This window comes from Aquila chrysaetos, chromosome 12 (genome assembly GCF_900496995.4).
Source record: "Aquila chrysaetos chrysaetos chromosome 12, bAquChr1.4, whole genome shotgun sequence".
Taxonomy (NCBI): Eukaryota; Metazoa; Chordata; class Aves; order Accipitriformes; family Accipitridae; genus Aquila; species Aquila chrysaetos.
In genome coordinates, this window is record NC_044015.1 from 26,382,166 (window position 1) to 26,399,502 (window position 17,337).

The 17,337-nt window shown below is 37.6% G+C and overlaps 1 protein-coding gene across 2 annotated transcripts in view; it reads left to right on the top strand.

Annotated features, from left to right (window-relative positions):
- COL24A1 (collagen type XXIV alpha 1 chain) overlaps positions 1 to 17,337 on the top strand; it is a 152,035-nt gene that overhangs the window by 133,542 nt on the left and 1,156 nt on the right. For both annotated transcript variants that reach the window (XM_030033175.2, XM_030033176.2), the window contains 11 exons: positions 1,110 to 1,217; positions 1,305 to 1,358; positions 2,239 to 2,301; positions 3,521 to 3,574; positions 5,138 to 5,173; positions 11,385 to 11,420; positions 11,516 to 11,542; positions 12,613 to 12,678; positions 13,391 to 13,559; positions 14,929 to 15,038; positions 16,114 to 16,329. In XM_030033175.2, the coding sequence (XP_029889035.1) occupies positions 1,110 to 1,217; positions 1,305 to 1,358; positions 2,239 to 2,301; positions 3,521 to 3,574; positions 5,138 to 5,173; positions 11,385 to 11,420; positions 11,516 to 11,542; positions 12,613 to 12,678; positions 13,391 to 13,559; positions 14,929 to 15,038; positions 16,114 to 16,329 (939 nt within the window). The remainder of the gene's footprint in view (positions 1 to 1,109; positions 1,218 to 1,304; positions 1,359 to 2,238; positions 2,302 to 3,520; positions 3,575 to 5,137; positions 5,174 to 11,384; positions 11,421 to 11,515; positions 11,543 to 12,612; positions 12,679 to 13,390; positions 13,560 to 14,928; positions 15,039 to 16,113; positions 16,330 to 17,337) is intronic.

The window sequence follows — 17,337 nt, forward strand, 5'->3', positions numbered from 1 at the left end:
ATCCCAAGTTTGGGGGCTAACAAGCATGTCTGGGATATCCATTTATCAGAGGACTTAAATTGTTCTTGTTCAACCCTGTCAGAAAGAAAGAAATCTGAGAGTGCTCTGGTCTCCAGGCAGTTCCAGGTACCTGACATCAGCATATCCTCATATTAATTAGACTCATTTCAGTGGTAAAAGAAGCAAAGAATGGAAACATTACAGATAATTTTCTCCATTTAGAATAGGATTTTTCATCTAAAATCATGATTTGCAGTGCTCTGAGATTCTATTGGTAAGCAGTTTTTTAAAATGTGAAAACTTGGGGGCAGAAATACTGCCTTTGTTACCTTTTTGTGAAAATATTTTAGTATAAACTGTATTCGCTATTTGTAGTGTTTATTGCCAGTGCTCCCAGTCTGGAGACTCCTTTCTCTCGACAATGAGCCGTAGGAGGTAGTTCCTGCTCGGAAGTGCTTGCAATCTGAAAAAGTCAGGGAATAGATGAGGTGATGGGAAGCTGTTACACATAGTGCAAAATAAACATTAAGAGTCGACGTACTGAGGCCAAAAGTCTGTTAGAGCAGAAAGATAATACGGAGGAAAGAGCGTAAGCGCAAAGGAAGCATGAAAGGTGTATATTCACAGCCTTAATTGCAGTTCAGTAACCTCCTGAGCTAGACATGGTTTCTATGTATCTCATTGTCCTCAGAGGATTTCTCTTGCATGAATTGTCTAGTTTCCATTTGAATCGATGTAAACTTTTAGTCTAACAGCAAGGAGTTCCACAACTATACTATGCCTTGCTCAGAGGATTACTTTTTAAATTTACTTCTAACCTGGCTGTTCTGTGTTTTGTTTTGTGAATTTTGCTTGCACTGGGAGATACCATACTGGAAATGATCCAACATGTATGGTTTTTGCATGTTTCCAAGTCAAGGAACAGTCAAGTCACGTTTGCATTTTAGTGAATGTATAATTATTGAAAGCATTCCTGATGGAAATAAAGTGAATGGAGTAGGTCTATTTCTTAGAGAGAAAGCACATTCCACACTTCTGCAAGGAAACCTATCTTTACATTTATAACTGTCTTAATTGTAATAAAGGATATATTATCTTCCTATTGACAGGGTGAGAAAGGGCTTCTGGGTCATCCAGGAAAGCGAGGCAGAAGAGGCCTTCCAGGATCACAAGGTGATCAAGGACCAGCAGGAGACACTGGGCTGAAAGGACAGACTGTATGTAATCACAGCTGTTGATGCAAAACAAGTAGTCCAAGAGTTACCAACATGAAATAATAGTAAGGATGCCTGCTCCTATTACAGGGAGAAGATGGAGATCAAGGTTTAATGGGGTTTCAAGGATTCCCGGGTCCAAAAGTATGTGCTCATTCTTTTCTGTTAGCTCTTAAGCCATTTACAGAGTGAGAACATTAGGAAAGCATACAATTAATCAGCTTTAACAATAAGTTGTTCAAAATCTATCTGAACTGTTGGAACATTGTAGGCAGAACTGGGTACTCCATGTCCAAGGACAAACATTCTGGGTCAGTGCACTTGGTATTTTCACTGTGTCCTAGTTTCAGCTGGGATAGAGTTAAACTGTCTTCCTAGTAGCTGGTATGGTGCTATGTTTTGAGTTCAGTATGTGAAGAATGTTGATAACACTGATGTTTTCAGTTGCTGCTAGTAGTGTTTAGACTAATGTCAAGGATTTTTCAGCTTCTCATGCCCAGCCAGCGAGAAAGCTGGAGGGGCACAAGAAGTTGGCACAGGACACAGCCAGGGCAGCTGACCCAAACTGGCCAACAGGGTATTCCATACCATGGGACGTCCCATCTAGTATAGGAACTGGGAAGTGGGGGCGGGGAATTGCCGCTCGGGGACTAGCTGGGTGCCGGTCGGCGGGTGGTGAGCAATTGCACCGCGCATCATTTGTACATTCCAATCCTTTCATTATTGCTGTTGTCATTTTATTAGTGTTATCATTATCATTATTCGTTTCTTCTTTTCTGTTCTATTAAACTGTTCTTATCTCAACCCGTGGGTTTTGCTTCTTTTTCCCCATTTTCTCCCCCATCCCACTGGGTGGGGGGGGAGTGAGTGAGCGGCTGCGTGGTGCTTAGTTGCTGGCTGGGGTTAAACCACGACACACTGTTACTGCTCTTAGAAATTATATTACTTTCACTGATTACAAGAGATTGAAGCAAGTGGATAGCTAATGTCCATGTCTGATTAAACTGTTCCTTTGCATTTTCAGGGTCCTGCAGGGGACATTGGCTTGGTTGGAATTCTGGGCCCCAAAGGTCCAACAGGCCAAGTTGTAAGTGTTTCACTCCATGAAGGGCATTGTCAGGATGACTTGCAAGTGGCACATGTTTTTAATTTAGGAAATCATCTTTTTTCTTATTAACAAGGCCAGAACCCTCTAACCAAACTTTTCTCTCTGAGACTATGACTCCAGTAGAAGCCCTTCCCTTGTACTGCAACACTGCTCTGGTTGCAGCATGTGTACAGATACACAAGCAGAGCTGGGCTGTTAATCTTGAAAGAAAAAACCAAGCTCTGCTGACAAAGTATGGCTCTCCTAGTATAATCTAATCTACACAAGTAGCCTTATCACTGTCATATCTTTGTCTATTGGGGTTGAACATTTTCTTCTTACTGGCAACAATGCAGATTGTATAACCCTGTCCTACAGCAAAAGAAAAAATGGTCAAACTTTGCCTGCAGTAAGACAAAGTGGTGCTCAGGCATTATTGATTAATAGGTAGTCTTTTTTTTAATAAATATTTTATTTTTATTTATAAGGTTACTAACCTGCATTAGCTCATTCATCATGACACCTTCTTCATGACATTCTACTTTGCAACTCACCAAAAATGTGGAAGCATCTTCAGCATTTTGTAATATTGGGGAGTGTGCATCCAGTTTACAGCATCAAGTGATAAAGAGGGAAAGGTTGCAGCATGGAAGGCCTTACTACAAAATGTTCTCTCACTGCTGCCATTGCCATCACAGAACTGTATCAGTTCAGTTAACCAGATGCAGAGCAGCAGCTTTAGGGGCCTGTTCTTATAACTACTTTCTTTTTCTAAACTTTCCTATACAAGATAAACACTGGAAATGAGCAGTTTGCTCTAGGTGAAATGGAACAGGAAAGTAACATTTCAGCAGCACTTACCGGCAGCCACACAAGAGGACTTGTGGGCAGTAATATAGCTCCAAGATATAGTTGATTGTAGGTCAAAAAATATGTGGTCTTTGGTAATCAGAGTACTTAAGTTCCCACTGGTTTTAGTGCATCAACTTTCACATAAAAGAATGTGTGTGAGCTTTCCAAGCAAAACTATTACTAATTATTAAAATAATTACCTTGCTGATTTTTGTAGCAATGTGTACTCAATATTCAGAATATCACCATGATCTTTTGGATATTTGCCAGGGCTGTGTCCTGAGCAACTTCAAACTAGGACAAGTCATGAGGATTTTTCTTCATTTTGAAAACATAGTGGACTAATAAATTCTTTGCTTGTTTACAGGGATATATTGGCCCTGTTGGTCAAGAAGGCATAACAGGCCCAACTGGCAGGCCTGTAAGTTTCCGTCTCTTTTGCATAATTTGGTTATTTCACCTACCCTTATTTTTAATAATCTGTTTTGCAACTAGCAACCTTCTCATTTTTCTGTTTGCAAATAGCACCTAACAGGACCGTGTTATACCATGCTGGTAAGCTAACGTATGTGACTCCAGCACCTGTAATACAAACAAGAAAAAAATGACACAAAAGTCATTGCAATGGCCTTCTAAGTACAGTATACAGACAGCGTGCCTACAGGGGTAGTGGGCAAGTCAAGGTGTAAAATAGCACATAGTAACTACCACCTGGATATTCTTTCTCAGCCATAGGTCTAAGACATACTTAGTATCCACACTTGGTTTCAATGGAGTTTATTTTTTATGTGTTGATTGGGCTGAACTGTTCGGAGTAGCCCTCTAGACATGCTGAGAGTGCCCACAAGCCCTTGTCGGGGTGTTCCAGGTGCTGGTCAGGTCCCCGTTACAACTTGAACATCTCCTTGACCTTTCTGACAACCTTCAGTGCACCCTAGATTCCCTGCAGTGGGGGAGCTCTGCACTTATCCCTGTTTCCATTCCTTGTCGCACTCCCTGTGCCAGAGACAGAGCAGTGTTCCGCAAGGGCACCCTCTGGCTCATGTCTGCAGACTACCCAGCCATATAAGGTAGTTTTAGAAGCTCTTTGTACCACCCAAGTTCCTCTGTTCAACAAGACTTGGAGTGAATGAGGCTGTCTAAAAATTGAAATAATAGTCATAAAAATAACAGGAATATACAATAAAAGCAATAAATACAAATATTTACAAGTGAAAAAGAAGGGAGAAGGGAAATTTTCCTTCTATAATTGGACTATTCTTTCCACTTGTTGGGAAAAAGACAGTACTTTGTCTTCTGCATTCTTTTCAATCCCACTCAGGAGGAAAAATTTACAGTTGCATATACTTGTATGAAGGCTTTTAATAGACTTCATATTGAATGTAATAGTTTGCCATTATCACTAAGAAAGCATTACAGTTGAAGATTACTTCTATGTGTTATGAAATGCTGCTATCAAAATGCAAAATTCTTCCAGAGAAGAGCTGTAAGATTGTTACCATCTTTGGAAACACAGTTTAAGTGCAAAACTAGCCAAAAATGCCATGAAGACAGAAAAACAGTGTCTAATCTGACTGTGAGAGGAGAACTAATGGGGTAATAAAAACAGATATGTCACCAACGGATTTCTTCAGTGACGAGAGTTTTGTTCTCTACTCTTAAGATGGTGAAGCACTGATATATTACAGTGGATCAAGCTATAGAGAATACGGCTGATTGACAGGGAGAACCCTGACAGTTAAAATTACTGAAAAAAAACATATTTACAATCTGAAGAAAACAACAGCTTTTCACATATAGGAATTACAAGATGTTTTCAACTAGTTTAGTTTTCTAATAGTACAGGAAAATTAAAGCCCCAGAGTTCCACAGATGATACTGGGCTTTTCATGTGAGCAGTATAACTCTCATGGATATTAATCTGCTTATTTCAGTCCTAGGCAGCTAGAAAGCATACTGGATTAACAGCTGCTCTTTCTTACAGGGACCAAGAGGTGAAAAGGGCACAAGGGGTGAAATGGTAAGATGAAACAACTTTTATGCTTTCATTTTTTTGGCTGTGTAAAAACTATTCCTGTGTTACACTGAATGTACTCTTGCATGCTCTGAATGCCAGACAGTCAGGTTGTGCTCCTGGAGAGCACTGGTCAAGAAAGTTGGTAGCATGAGTCAAAAGTCTGACCTTTTCTTGTTCAGGTTGACTTACGTAGATAGGCCCAGTGGGTGTGTGCTGTCGGGCAGTATGGCCCCTGATCATATAGCAGACACATACTCCAAACCTGTCCCAGTTCAGATCTGAAAGGAAAATCGTTTGTCACATTTGTTGTCAATGCTCCAGTGCCTCACAACACAGCATGCATAAACATGTTCATACGTCTATATCATCTTGTCTAGAGGGAGAGGTTCAGGAGAAGCCTAGAGCTGAGGATGAGCCTCCATGCTGTGTATGCCAGCTCTAGTAGCAGTAGGCAGCATTGATAGGTTATGAAGTTGCTGTCTCTCATTTTTCAGTAAGAATATTACATTAGTTTTTGTGCATTAATAAATGTTGGATTTGATTAAAAAACTGTGTTAGAGGTAGTAAAATCTTCAATTAATAATGGCTGTGTGAAAAGCCATTAAATTATCATATTTACAGCAAATATGAATACAATGATAGTTGATACCTATGACATTACTTCATATGGCAGATTTATAATGAGTTCCTTTTCCAGTAACTAGCCAATGGGATCTTGTTCCTGTTGCTCTTACCCTGCTTTTCACCCCTGTATTGGGTCTGGCTGAGATGGAGTTAATAGTCCCCATAGCAGCCCTCATAGAACTGTGCTCTGCATTAGTAGCTAGAGAGGTGTTGATAACACACCAGTGTTTTGGCTACTGCTGAGCAGCGCTGGCACAGCATCAAGGCTGTCTCCCCAACATTTTTGCCCCCTCCCTCAATGGCAGGTTGGGGCAGGGCAAGATCTTGGGAGGGGACGTAACCAGGACAGCTGACCTAAACTAACCAAACAGATATTCCATACCATATGACGTCAGCTCAGATATAAAAGCTAAGTAAAGGGAGGCGGAAGGGAAGGCATTTTTGTCTTCCGGAGCAACCACCACGCGTACTGAAGCCCTGCTTCCCAGGAAGTGGCCAGACATCGCCTGCTGATGGGAAGTGGAGAATAATATCATTTTTTTTCCTTTGCTTTCGTGCGCGACCTTTGCTTTCACTTTATTAAACTGTCCTTATCTTGACCCACGAGCCTTTTGTTATATTTTCTCCCCCCTGTCCAGCTAAGAAGGGGGAGTGATAGAGCGGCTTTGGTGGGCACCTGGCACCCAGCCAGGGTCAACCCACCACAACCCCACCTCACTTAAAGTCATTTAGTTTCTCTTGTCTTATTGTATTTTGCTTTTAGCAGCCACCTGTGTAGAATTCCAACCTAACTGCCTTATAAAAGTTTTGAAAAATATATCAGAAGTATTCAAAATTGCTTAAAGAATTAAGGCTTGGAACTAAGCTTGCTGTACGTGTCTTGGGGAACTTCCCTCTTTGATTCTAATGCTCTTGAGGCAATTGCTGTCTCAGAATAAGAGGAAAACTAGTTTCTTAATTCATGCTGCTATTAACCATCTTAAGTGTCTTTTTCTACTGTTTGTTCATAAGAATTGCAATGACAGCATAGAGCTAAAAATGCAGACACTTCAAAAATAATAATAAATAACATCCAAAATGGTGAACAAGAAACACCCGTTTCCATTATTGGTGCTGGTGTTTAAGAAGTTTTTTCCTAAATAAGTTCTTGACTTCATCAAGATTAATTAATCTCCTAAGACTGTCTTCAGAAGAATGTTTAATTTAAAATCATATACAGTGGCATTAGTTTATATTATGTAGCCAAGAAAAGGATTTATTTCCAACTATTTTCAGATACAAAGGAGAGAAAATTATTTTCATCCAACTGTGTATTCTGAGTTTTAATTTATACCTTTAAAATTGATGTTGGCATTCTTCCTAGAATCACAAAGATTTTAACTTTTTTGTAGCAGTCCACGTTTTAGTTACAGTTTTTAGTCTGTCAGGGATACAGTGTTCATTACTAGAAAAAAAATGTCCTTTTATGCCCTGAAAAACATGGAATGTAAAATCATGTCTCCCTGTTGAGGTCAGTGGTGAACCAAAGTTCAGGTCCCGTAGGCTATTTCTAGAGAAAAATTGATAGTGTCAGAAGCAGAGTTTCTTGAAAAATTTTAATTAAAATTATTTTTCAATTCAAAATATTAATATCACTGTGATTGAAACATTTAGAAAACATGGAATACATTTTGGAATGTTGTTTCAGAATTCAGACATTTCTGAAAGTGTGTTTTCATTTTCTTTTTTTTACTTCATGGTGTGTCACATAATGAATTATAATACAGAGTCATAGGATAATCCAGGTTGTAAGAGATCTCAAGACATTTCTAGACCAACCTCCTGTTTAAGAGAGTCAGCTTTATTCAGCTGGCTCTTGAAAACTTCCAGGGATGGAGATTAGATAATCTCTTTGGGCAATGTGTTCCAGAGTGTGACTGTCCTCAAGGTGAAAAAAGATACGATATGATATGATAAAGCATAATCCATAATTTTCTATTATAGTCATTTATTTTAGATTTACAGTCATTAATGGCAGCTACCACACTGTACTGTGTATCAGACTATTATATTGCAGGATGTTATTAGGTTTTACCCTTTATGAGATATGGTGATATCAAAATGACAAAAGTAGTCAGGGAAAGCTTAACATTAATCATTTTTGTTAAAAATACTTTGTTTCTTGGAAAATTTCAGAAGTCGTGGAAAATATGGAAGCCCTTGGGATTGTTCATGCTTTCAAAGTTAAGCATATGTATCATTGCATGTAAAATCAGGGCCTTACGGTATTAGAAAAAGATTGGCGTTTTGGCCTTTGAACTTCTGTGCCAGCAAATAAATTGGGTGATTAAAGAATTAAAGAGCACACTAAAACTAACTGTTCTATTCTCTGCTTTTGTTACTATGATCTGGAATTGCACTTTTCTCACTTAAATTCTAATGTGATCAAAGGGTAAATTAAGTAGATTTGTAACGGTAATCCTGTACATTCCAGTAAAACATTTAGCAATTAACTTAATCCCTGAAAAGTGTAATTTAACCTTATTTTGCTACTCTGCAACAGAAAGAAAGAATTTTTATAACATCTCTACAGGAGTTTCAACACGCTCTGTGCAGTTTCATTATATTTTAAAGGCTTGTAAAGGTAATTGATATAGCCCCCTGAAGTTTTAACACATTTAAGAAATATAATAACCCCAAAAGTAGTTTGCTATAGTTAACAAATAGCATTCAATATTTACCTCTTTTTCACATGGGTTTTATTGGAAAGGAGACAGAGAATCAAGACAAATCACATTCCTCTCTTGCAAAATACCTTAAATTCATTGGAACAGTGCAGGTTTTGATTTTTAAAATATTCAGTTCTATCTCAGAAACCACTATAAATTTGAACTGTTCTTGTCCCAAGACTTTTTGAGTCTTAAAATTGTGACACATGCAAAGAACATAGAACATTAACTGAAGCATTCAGTCATCTGAAAAATCTACTGGAATGTCTAAATCTCAGCACTCAGAACAAGGACATCTATTCATCAGAGAGCAGTGGTTACTTAGGGATAAACTGTTGAAGACTGTGCCTTGCCTTGACTTGGTATTTGCATAATCAAGTCCTGAACCAAGATAAACAAAGACATCCTTACGCTGTCAAATTAATTTCTCAAGTTTCTTTATCACACTTTCTCTTTCATTTTATACTAAACATACTTCACCAAGCATGATCAGACAGTCCAGTAATATATCCACATGGGATTGAAGGTATCCTGCAGCAGTCTAACAGCACCTGAGTTGCTGATCTGATTAATTAAATGTGGAGGTCAGTCTTCTCAGCTGGCATACAACAGTGTAGCTCTGTGAAACCCAGTTGATTTGCAGCAGCTGAGGGACTACCCCAAAACAGTGAATGTCATCTCTGCAAACTCATCTCTCATCAGTTTTGTAATAATGAATAACAACAATAATATTTTATGCCTATTTAATAGTAATAGGATTTCAAAGAAAATTTCAAGCTGGGCAATAATCAAACTCAGAAGAGTAAAAGGAAGCTAGGTACTTGCACAGAACCCACTGGGATTTCAATACTACAATATATGCTAAAATGACTTATGCTGTGATTTCCATTTTCCAACATTAATCATTAACGTCTTTATAAAATATCAGTAAATATTTACCTAAAAGATGGCTTAGAGTCCCTTCTATAGGTGTAAGTGGATGAAACATAAATAAATAGGGTCAGGATGCATCTGTTGAAAAGCTGACAATATTTACAGTCCCTAGAGCTTATGCCATTAAGATCGTCTTAGTTAAGTATCAGATGACCATCTCTCTAAACACCCAGAAATCGCTTCAGTTTTGATTCTCCCCTATTCTCCAAAGAACATGTGTAAAACATGGGTCTTGGCCTCAAAGCCATTTGTAGTCCCTCAGCATAGCTTTGTTGCTATAGATCTGGTGCTAGGAACTATGTGATGGCCCCCACTTTTCACACCCTTCATAATCCAGCACCTGAACCCCTCTGGCATGGCCACGGCAGGTGATGTGCAAGGCACACTTAACTTGTGCAGCTGTGGAGGTCGTAGCAACCCCTGACAGATGCATTCCCCAGTAGCTACCATGTGCTCTGCCTTATGAATATGTCTAGAGGTAGTAAGAAATGCAGCTGGTATTCTCCCAAGAGCTGATAAATTTGGAGCCTCAGTGACTTAAGTAAATCACTCCTATCTGCTTTGAGATCCTTTTTTTAAATATACATGAATTAATGTTAGATTGAATCTGACCTTTCTTTAACCATTTCCAGCTGCCCTTGCTGGTGGCAGCTTGAAGCACAGCCCAAGTTCAGCAGTTGTAGCATGCAGTGACACTCACACAGATCTTGCTGTGAGATTTCACAGCAGGAATACTTCTTATTACTATATTAAGTGATTTACAACTTAATAGCTCTTTAACTAGATCAGTTTTGCAATATTTGCCAGCATGACCGTGTCAGATAATATCATTTCTCTTTTGGCAGACAGTACTAGTGTGACCGTACTGGCGTAAGAGGGGTTTTGCTGGAACGGCTTATTGTGCTTGAATAATTGGTACAAGCAGCACTGGCTAAAGAATGTTTTGCTTAAATTAACTCAGTTATGTTAAAAGGTTTTACTAATACGTGGTGCAGGTCTGGCCTATGCCTTTCATTCCTCCTTCTTCTCTTTTGCTCGTACTAAGGCACTGACACCTATTCTTTTCCTTGTCATTGTTCTTGCTATTGTTTATGCTACAGCAGCTCCTAGAGGCTTTGAGTATGTAGAGAATGAAGAAGAGAATCTAACAGAGACACAAGTATCGCTGTATATTAATAAACATTCATAATTGTTCCATCTTAATGTGAATAGTTGTTAAAAGAAAGGATAATTCAGATGGGGTTATTGTTTTGGACAGGGTCCATGTCCAACCATAAGGCAAGCCTAAAACTTAGATTTAAGACTACGTGCATTGTAGGCACTATAAGCTAGGGAAAAGCAGGTGTTCCTTCTTCTCCTCTCCTCCCCACTGCATCATCCTAAACACGAAAATTATGCCACTTATGATGAGGAAATAAGGGCATAACTTCTTGAATATGAAGGAAGCCTGCAATATCACTGTTAAACAATGAGCATAACATGTTCTGGCTGAAAATTTACACTGCTGTAATGGAGCTAATAAATGCCTAGCAGATACTCTTAGAGTAAAGTGGATCAGTTAGTTTTTTGCAACCACCCATAACATTATTTACAATGCTTTCATGATCATTCATCCCTTGTAGTACTGGTAACATGCATATAATGCTGGCACAAGGTATAGCACGTTATATATTAATACTTTGTGTGACTTCTAATGTTCCCTTAATACCAAAAGCAAATGCATGAACAAGTAAGCAGACAACCCCCAATTCTAACAGGAATATTCATGTGTTAACAGAGTATGGTACTTTAACAATAATAACTAATAATCTACAGTATCACGTAATCAAAACCAGTATCACATTTTCTTCTATGTACATATTGCAGCATTTTGGGATTTAAAAAATACATAAATGTAAAAGCAGAGATGTTCATCTATAACTGTTGCATTTTATCTCCATTTCTTTTAGGGGCCTCAGGGACCTCAGGGCCAGCCAGGACCACCTGTAAGTGCATAAAAAACCATGCCTGTATTTTTCCATTGTGATTGCATTATATAAACATGTGAAGCACCTAATATCTTGTTTCTCCCATTCTCTAGGGACCACCTGGACCACCAGGACCAAGAGTAAGTTCTGTAACAACCATAACGTACAATACAGTCCTTTTTTGAAAGTTAAAATAGCAGGATCCTCTTCAAATGCATTGCTTCTTCCATCACTGCACATGAAATGCAAATACATTTTTCTACAACTTCCATCACTACAGTAATACATTTTTTGAACCTTCCGTCTTACACTGTCAATTCTGTTCTGCACGCTGTTGAGCCCTCAACAGGCAACGGTCATGGACATGGTCATAATTTTGACATGGGTTAACTCTGTCACATTCTGAAAGGTGTTTCTCCTGTTCTGTAATTGAACACTCTGAAAGATAGCAACAGAAAATTTTGTGCTATTTCTGGCCCAGATGTTCTCTCTCTGTATATATATACACACAGAGATTTTGTTTGTTAAGGGATTGTGCCAATTAGGACAGACTCAATATCTGACGTGTCCTAAAGCTGTAATGATATATGTAATCTGAGAACAAATTGCAAGAACTAGATGCTTGTGTGGGTGACTTAATTCTTTAAAAATAAACAAACCTGTTGTCTGGGTGTAGTATATACCTCACACAAAGTGCAGAGAATGAAGATAGGCAAGAAACGGGCTTCCTCCTTCAGAGGAAGGTCAGTCTTGGTATTTGTTCATGCATCATGAAGACTACTTTGATCTGTCAGCTGCTCATGGCTGATTGAGATATTCTTTGTGTGCTTCTCTGTAAAGGAATAACACCTTTTCACGCTTACCTGGATTGGTTTTCTTAAGTATATAAATTAAATGGCTGGGACAAATAAGTTGGGACTTTGGTCTGTGACAACTATGATAATATTTTTGTTCCAGGAGTATGATCATGAAATTGGGTATGGGGGTACTAATAAAAATCAAATATGCTTTTTCTGTATGCATGCTTGCATTCTTTGGAAATGGAAGGGAGGATCCTATTTTAAAAGTAAGTGTTTACAATGAATTATTTTCTAAAATGACAAAATAACAAAGCTATCATGTATGTTGCTACAGTGCTCAAAGAATTTACCACCTGCATTTTAGAATATTCCTGTTCATCTTTTTATATTCTGAAATATCTTTTTTTCAGAAACAAGTGGACATCAATGCTGCTGTTCAAGCTTTGATTGAGTCAAATGCTGCACTGCAGATGGAGGTAATATATCTGAATGTATTTACATTGTCATACAAGTTATGCAATTATATCAGGGCTTCTTTACAAAGACTTAATTTAAAAGGAATCATGGATAGCAAGTAATTACTGCAGAATACAATTAAACATGCTAGAATTTATAGGATACAATTGAAATGAAGTTAAGAAAAACAGCAGCATTTCAACTTTTTTTGTCATCATTGGCAGTCATGGAAGTTTACTGACTACCACACATAGCAGACTGTATCTGTTCAGCCACAGATAGTAGTGGCATTTAGGCCTTGATCCAAAAAATACTGACATATATGCAAATGTGTGGTCCCATTGATTGCAAGAAAATTCCTTACATGGGTGAAGTCAAATACATTTGCATATATTTTCTAGGTTAAGGGTAAGAGTAGATTTCACTGTTTGAAATCTGAAACTGCTAAGTATATGATGAAAATCCTGTATCCACATTTTATGTCAACATGTCATAATGACGTATTTGCGTGATCTTAACCTGCCTGTAACTTCACTGCTCTGATAATTTTAATAAAATGTACTAATTTGTTTATTGGAATATATTATTTTTACCCTGCTTTGTATGGCTGATTGCATGCATTATAAATACTTTGCTTCTGTCTGGCTATTCAATGGCCATTTGACATTTACTGCATATACTGTTGTTGTGATACTTCTTTGTGGTAACACATTTGCTAATGGCCCTTGACAGAAATACCAGAATACTGAAGTAACTTTACTAGATCACAGTACAGAGATATTCAAAACGCTGCACTACCTTAGCAATTTACTGCACAGCATCAAGAACCCTCTTGGCACACGGGATAACCCAGCACGCATCTGCAGGGATTTGCTTAACTGTGAACGTAAAGTGTCAGATGGTAAGTGTCCACTTTCATTAAAGCTTAAACACAACTAGGCTTTGAAATGTGTTGCTTCCAAATGTTACTTTCTACATAAAAATTCTAATGTGTAGATTTTTTTTATTATATTCTATTGCAGTGTGCCTGTCACAGCTATCTTTAAGATAAAATTTCTGAATTTTAAAGATGAAAGTATGTAGCTATCTAATATTATAGTGATATTAGAGACAGATAGTGTATATAAGTAAACAAAAGCATCCAGAAAAATTGAAACTGAATCCAATTTTGTGATTAAAAGTTTCCCAAGTATTTATAGCTAATCTTGCAATGAATTTTGTGTGGATCAGATTCTAGACTCCTAGTGAGAAAATTGTATACAATACACTATCACTGTCAGATACACTGACAGTTGTTGTATCCCAGAAGATCCTGAATGAATATTTCAAATCAAAAATAATTATTTAAACCTGTAATGTCAATACTGTGACATAATTCAGTTTCTGAGTGGCAAATAAACTAAAAAATACCTGTAAGTATCCCTTTTTTCAAGTATTAGCATTATGAAGCTAAGAAGGAAATGAGAAATGAAGTTAGAGGTTACAGGGAAATCACTGTTCCATGGCATATTTAAGGATGGATCAATTCTTTAAGACTCTAGCAGAGATGAGCCTAACCCTTATTAGAACTGTGCTCTCCTAAATAAATCTCAATCCTTTAGGGCCACAGAGGTCACTGACACAGTCCTCCACAAGATTACACACACCCATATAAATTGTAGAGCACAAGCTCACCCATATTTAACCATAAATTAAGGGAAGCTAAATCCTGATATAATTTGCATGTGTCCTATTTCTTCTATTGGACCAAATCCCGTGGATTCACAATGGCAAGTACTCCTTATTACCATCATTAGGATCTGTCATGTAGAAATGTCTGATGGGAGAAAGATAGTGGAGAAAGAAAGGGTCTTCAGGATGCTGTGAGAGGATGAGAATTTAGATTGATATTTTCATTCCTAAAAATATTAGCTGTATAAAACCAAGCCAAAGAAAAAAACTTAAGTCTTAATACGGAAAGAGCAGACTGGAAATACCATTTGTTCTCACTATTTAGCTGTGGAAAGAGAAAACATTTTTGAAACTATGACAGTATTCAAGTCACTGTATATGTAATCAGAATTGAATGGTTATGATAATTTTGCCCAGTATCTGTTATTAGTAGAATTATAATAGTGAAAAGACTTTCATATTCCTTTTCTTTCATTTCCTAGTGAAGCTGTGGTGATAGTATATCTAATACTTGCCAAAAAGTATGAATATCTTTAGCAAATTGTTTAGTAACAATTGTATTTTGGTTTTATTTGCCATCTGGGATTATATACTAATAGGAAAATACTGGATTGACCCAAATATTGGATGTCCTTCTGATGCTATTGAAGTTTTCTGCAACTTCACTGCAGGTGGTCAGACATGTTTAACACCGCTGTCTGTGACAAAGGTATGCATTGCTTCCAGAGAGACTGTATCTGTGCTGGAACTCTGAACAAATGAATGCTTATTTACTTAATTCATGAGAAGATGTTAGATTTCAGGGGATTTTTTATGTGCATCTTTGTGGAAGGACATGATAATATTAGTGTAACTCTTACTTTGTTCATTTACTCACCTTTCATGCTGATAGAATTATTTTGTTATGCTTTATACTTTTCTATACAAGGCATAAAAATAAGCCTGAAATGCTTCTAAGCTACATTAGTAACTCATCTCTCAGGGCGGCTAAGTGTAGAGATGCTGAGGTCATTGCAATGGGAAGGAAGAAAATTATGAGTACTTTTCAACACTTAGCTACTTCTAAATGTCATTAGGCAGAGACTGGTTTCCTTTGTGTCATTAGTCCATGCTCCTCCTTACATGTAGTTCTTAAACCCTTGGGAACAGAAGTTTTATATTTGTGGAGTTTTGCATATAGACTGTAGTCATTGAAGAGCATCAGAAATACCATGAAGTTCCCATACACATTCCTACATTTGGAAGATCCCTGAATATGATCTAGTCTTGGAGAAGTCCTTGTTGAGTAATGAGTAACTATATTTTCCGTCTAAAATCAAAGTATGCTTATGAATTTTTTTTTATTTTTAATGGGATGTAGGTATTGCCAGAACCTGTGGTCTAAGAAGACTAAACAGCAGGATGATGTGGCTGCAGTTAAAACACTGCTGCTGATAATATCTTTGTTTGAATCACAAAAACATTTGTTTTGGTTTCTGTATTTAAAAATAGTGTTTTCTGCCCAGCTGTGTTTCAACAATGTTGTAAGCATTAGCAAATATTTATACTGAAGCTTTGAAAATGTCCTATGAAAGCTTCTGTTTATAGTAATCACTATAATAGAACCTAGCAGCTCTCCTGAAAAATACAAATTGTGTTCTTTGGCATTGATCCCAATGTATAAACATGTATACATGGTCCCATGCCTGAACACCACACATGTATGTGTATGTCACTTTGTGTTGCTATGGCCATTCAGCATAGTCCAGCTATAAGTCTAACGATGCATTTCTCTTGGAACTTAGCTGGAGTTCGGCGTCGGAAAAGTGCAGATGAACTTCCTTCATTTACTGAGCTCAGAAGCAACCCATAGCATCACAGTTCATTGTCTGAACACACCAATGTGGGGATTAAATAAAGCAGGTGGCCAGAAAACTTCTGTTAGCTTCAAAGGATGGAATGGTCAGATATTTAAAGCCAATACGCTACTTGAACCGAAGGTGCTTACGGATGAATGCATGGTAAATACTTTTTAGTGCTAGCATTATTAAAGCCATAATGGAGTTACTGTTTAGGCATTATTAACTTTCTGCAAATAAATAACAATCATTCAGGGTCACATCCCTTGAAGCTTACTTCTTACCTTGTTCTGCATATGTCTCTATATGCCAAACTTTTGATATTGAATTCAACATCTATCCAAACGTAAAAGCAATTGCAGTAATACAGGCTATCTATACTTGCTGTTTGCATTGAGTGTCATGTATTTCAAGACTCTACTAAGACACTTGAGAGAGATCAGAAACAGAAATAAGGAGGTCCTCCAGAAAACTTTAGGAACAGTTACTCTGAAAATAAAAATTCAGGCTTCAGTAAGAGTTTTGTTGAGGTTATCTAACACAAAATCTCAGGTTCAGTCAGGCTGGAAATTATTTTTTTGACAACTAAATATCTTTAAATTCATTGACTATGAGTCAACTGTTTGGTTTTTAATAAAATAATGATGATTAGAAATGGACTCCATGGCTAACTAAAATATTAAATCATATTTGTATTTAGGAAAAATTGGAAGGGCTTATTAATTTTCTAATGCTTATTAGATTACTCCACTCACCAAGATGTGAACTATTAGGTAAATGTCTTGGTAGAACACTATGAAATATAGCAGCCCAGCATGTTACACTTTCAGTATTTTATAGCTCTACTTTCATTTACAATAATGTAAAACACGTGACGTTGGTTCCATACGATGTGGGGGTGTCGAGTGAGATTTTTAATCTCAAGACAGAAAGTGGTTTTATTGAGACACTTTGAAGCTGTTATGCTTCCAGCCTTCTAGCTGTCATGCTAGTGAGATGCTCTAGCCTGTGTCATGCAGATAAAGTATGGCCATGGAAGCCCCTTCTCCCCGCTTCCCAGGTCTCTTTGGGACTGTTTTAATCCCTGAGAAAAATTAAGGCATACAGTGATGGCTATTGAGAAGTGGCATTTTTCTGCGAGGTTCTACGAGGTCTGTCGCTCTTTCTGTA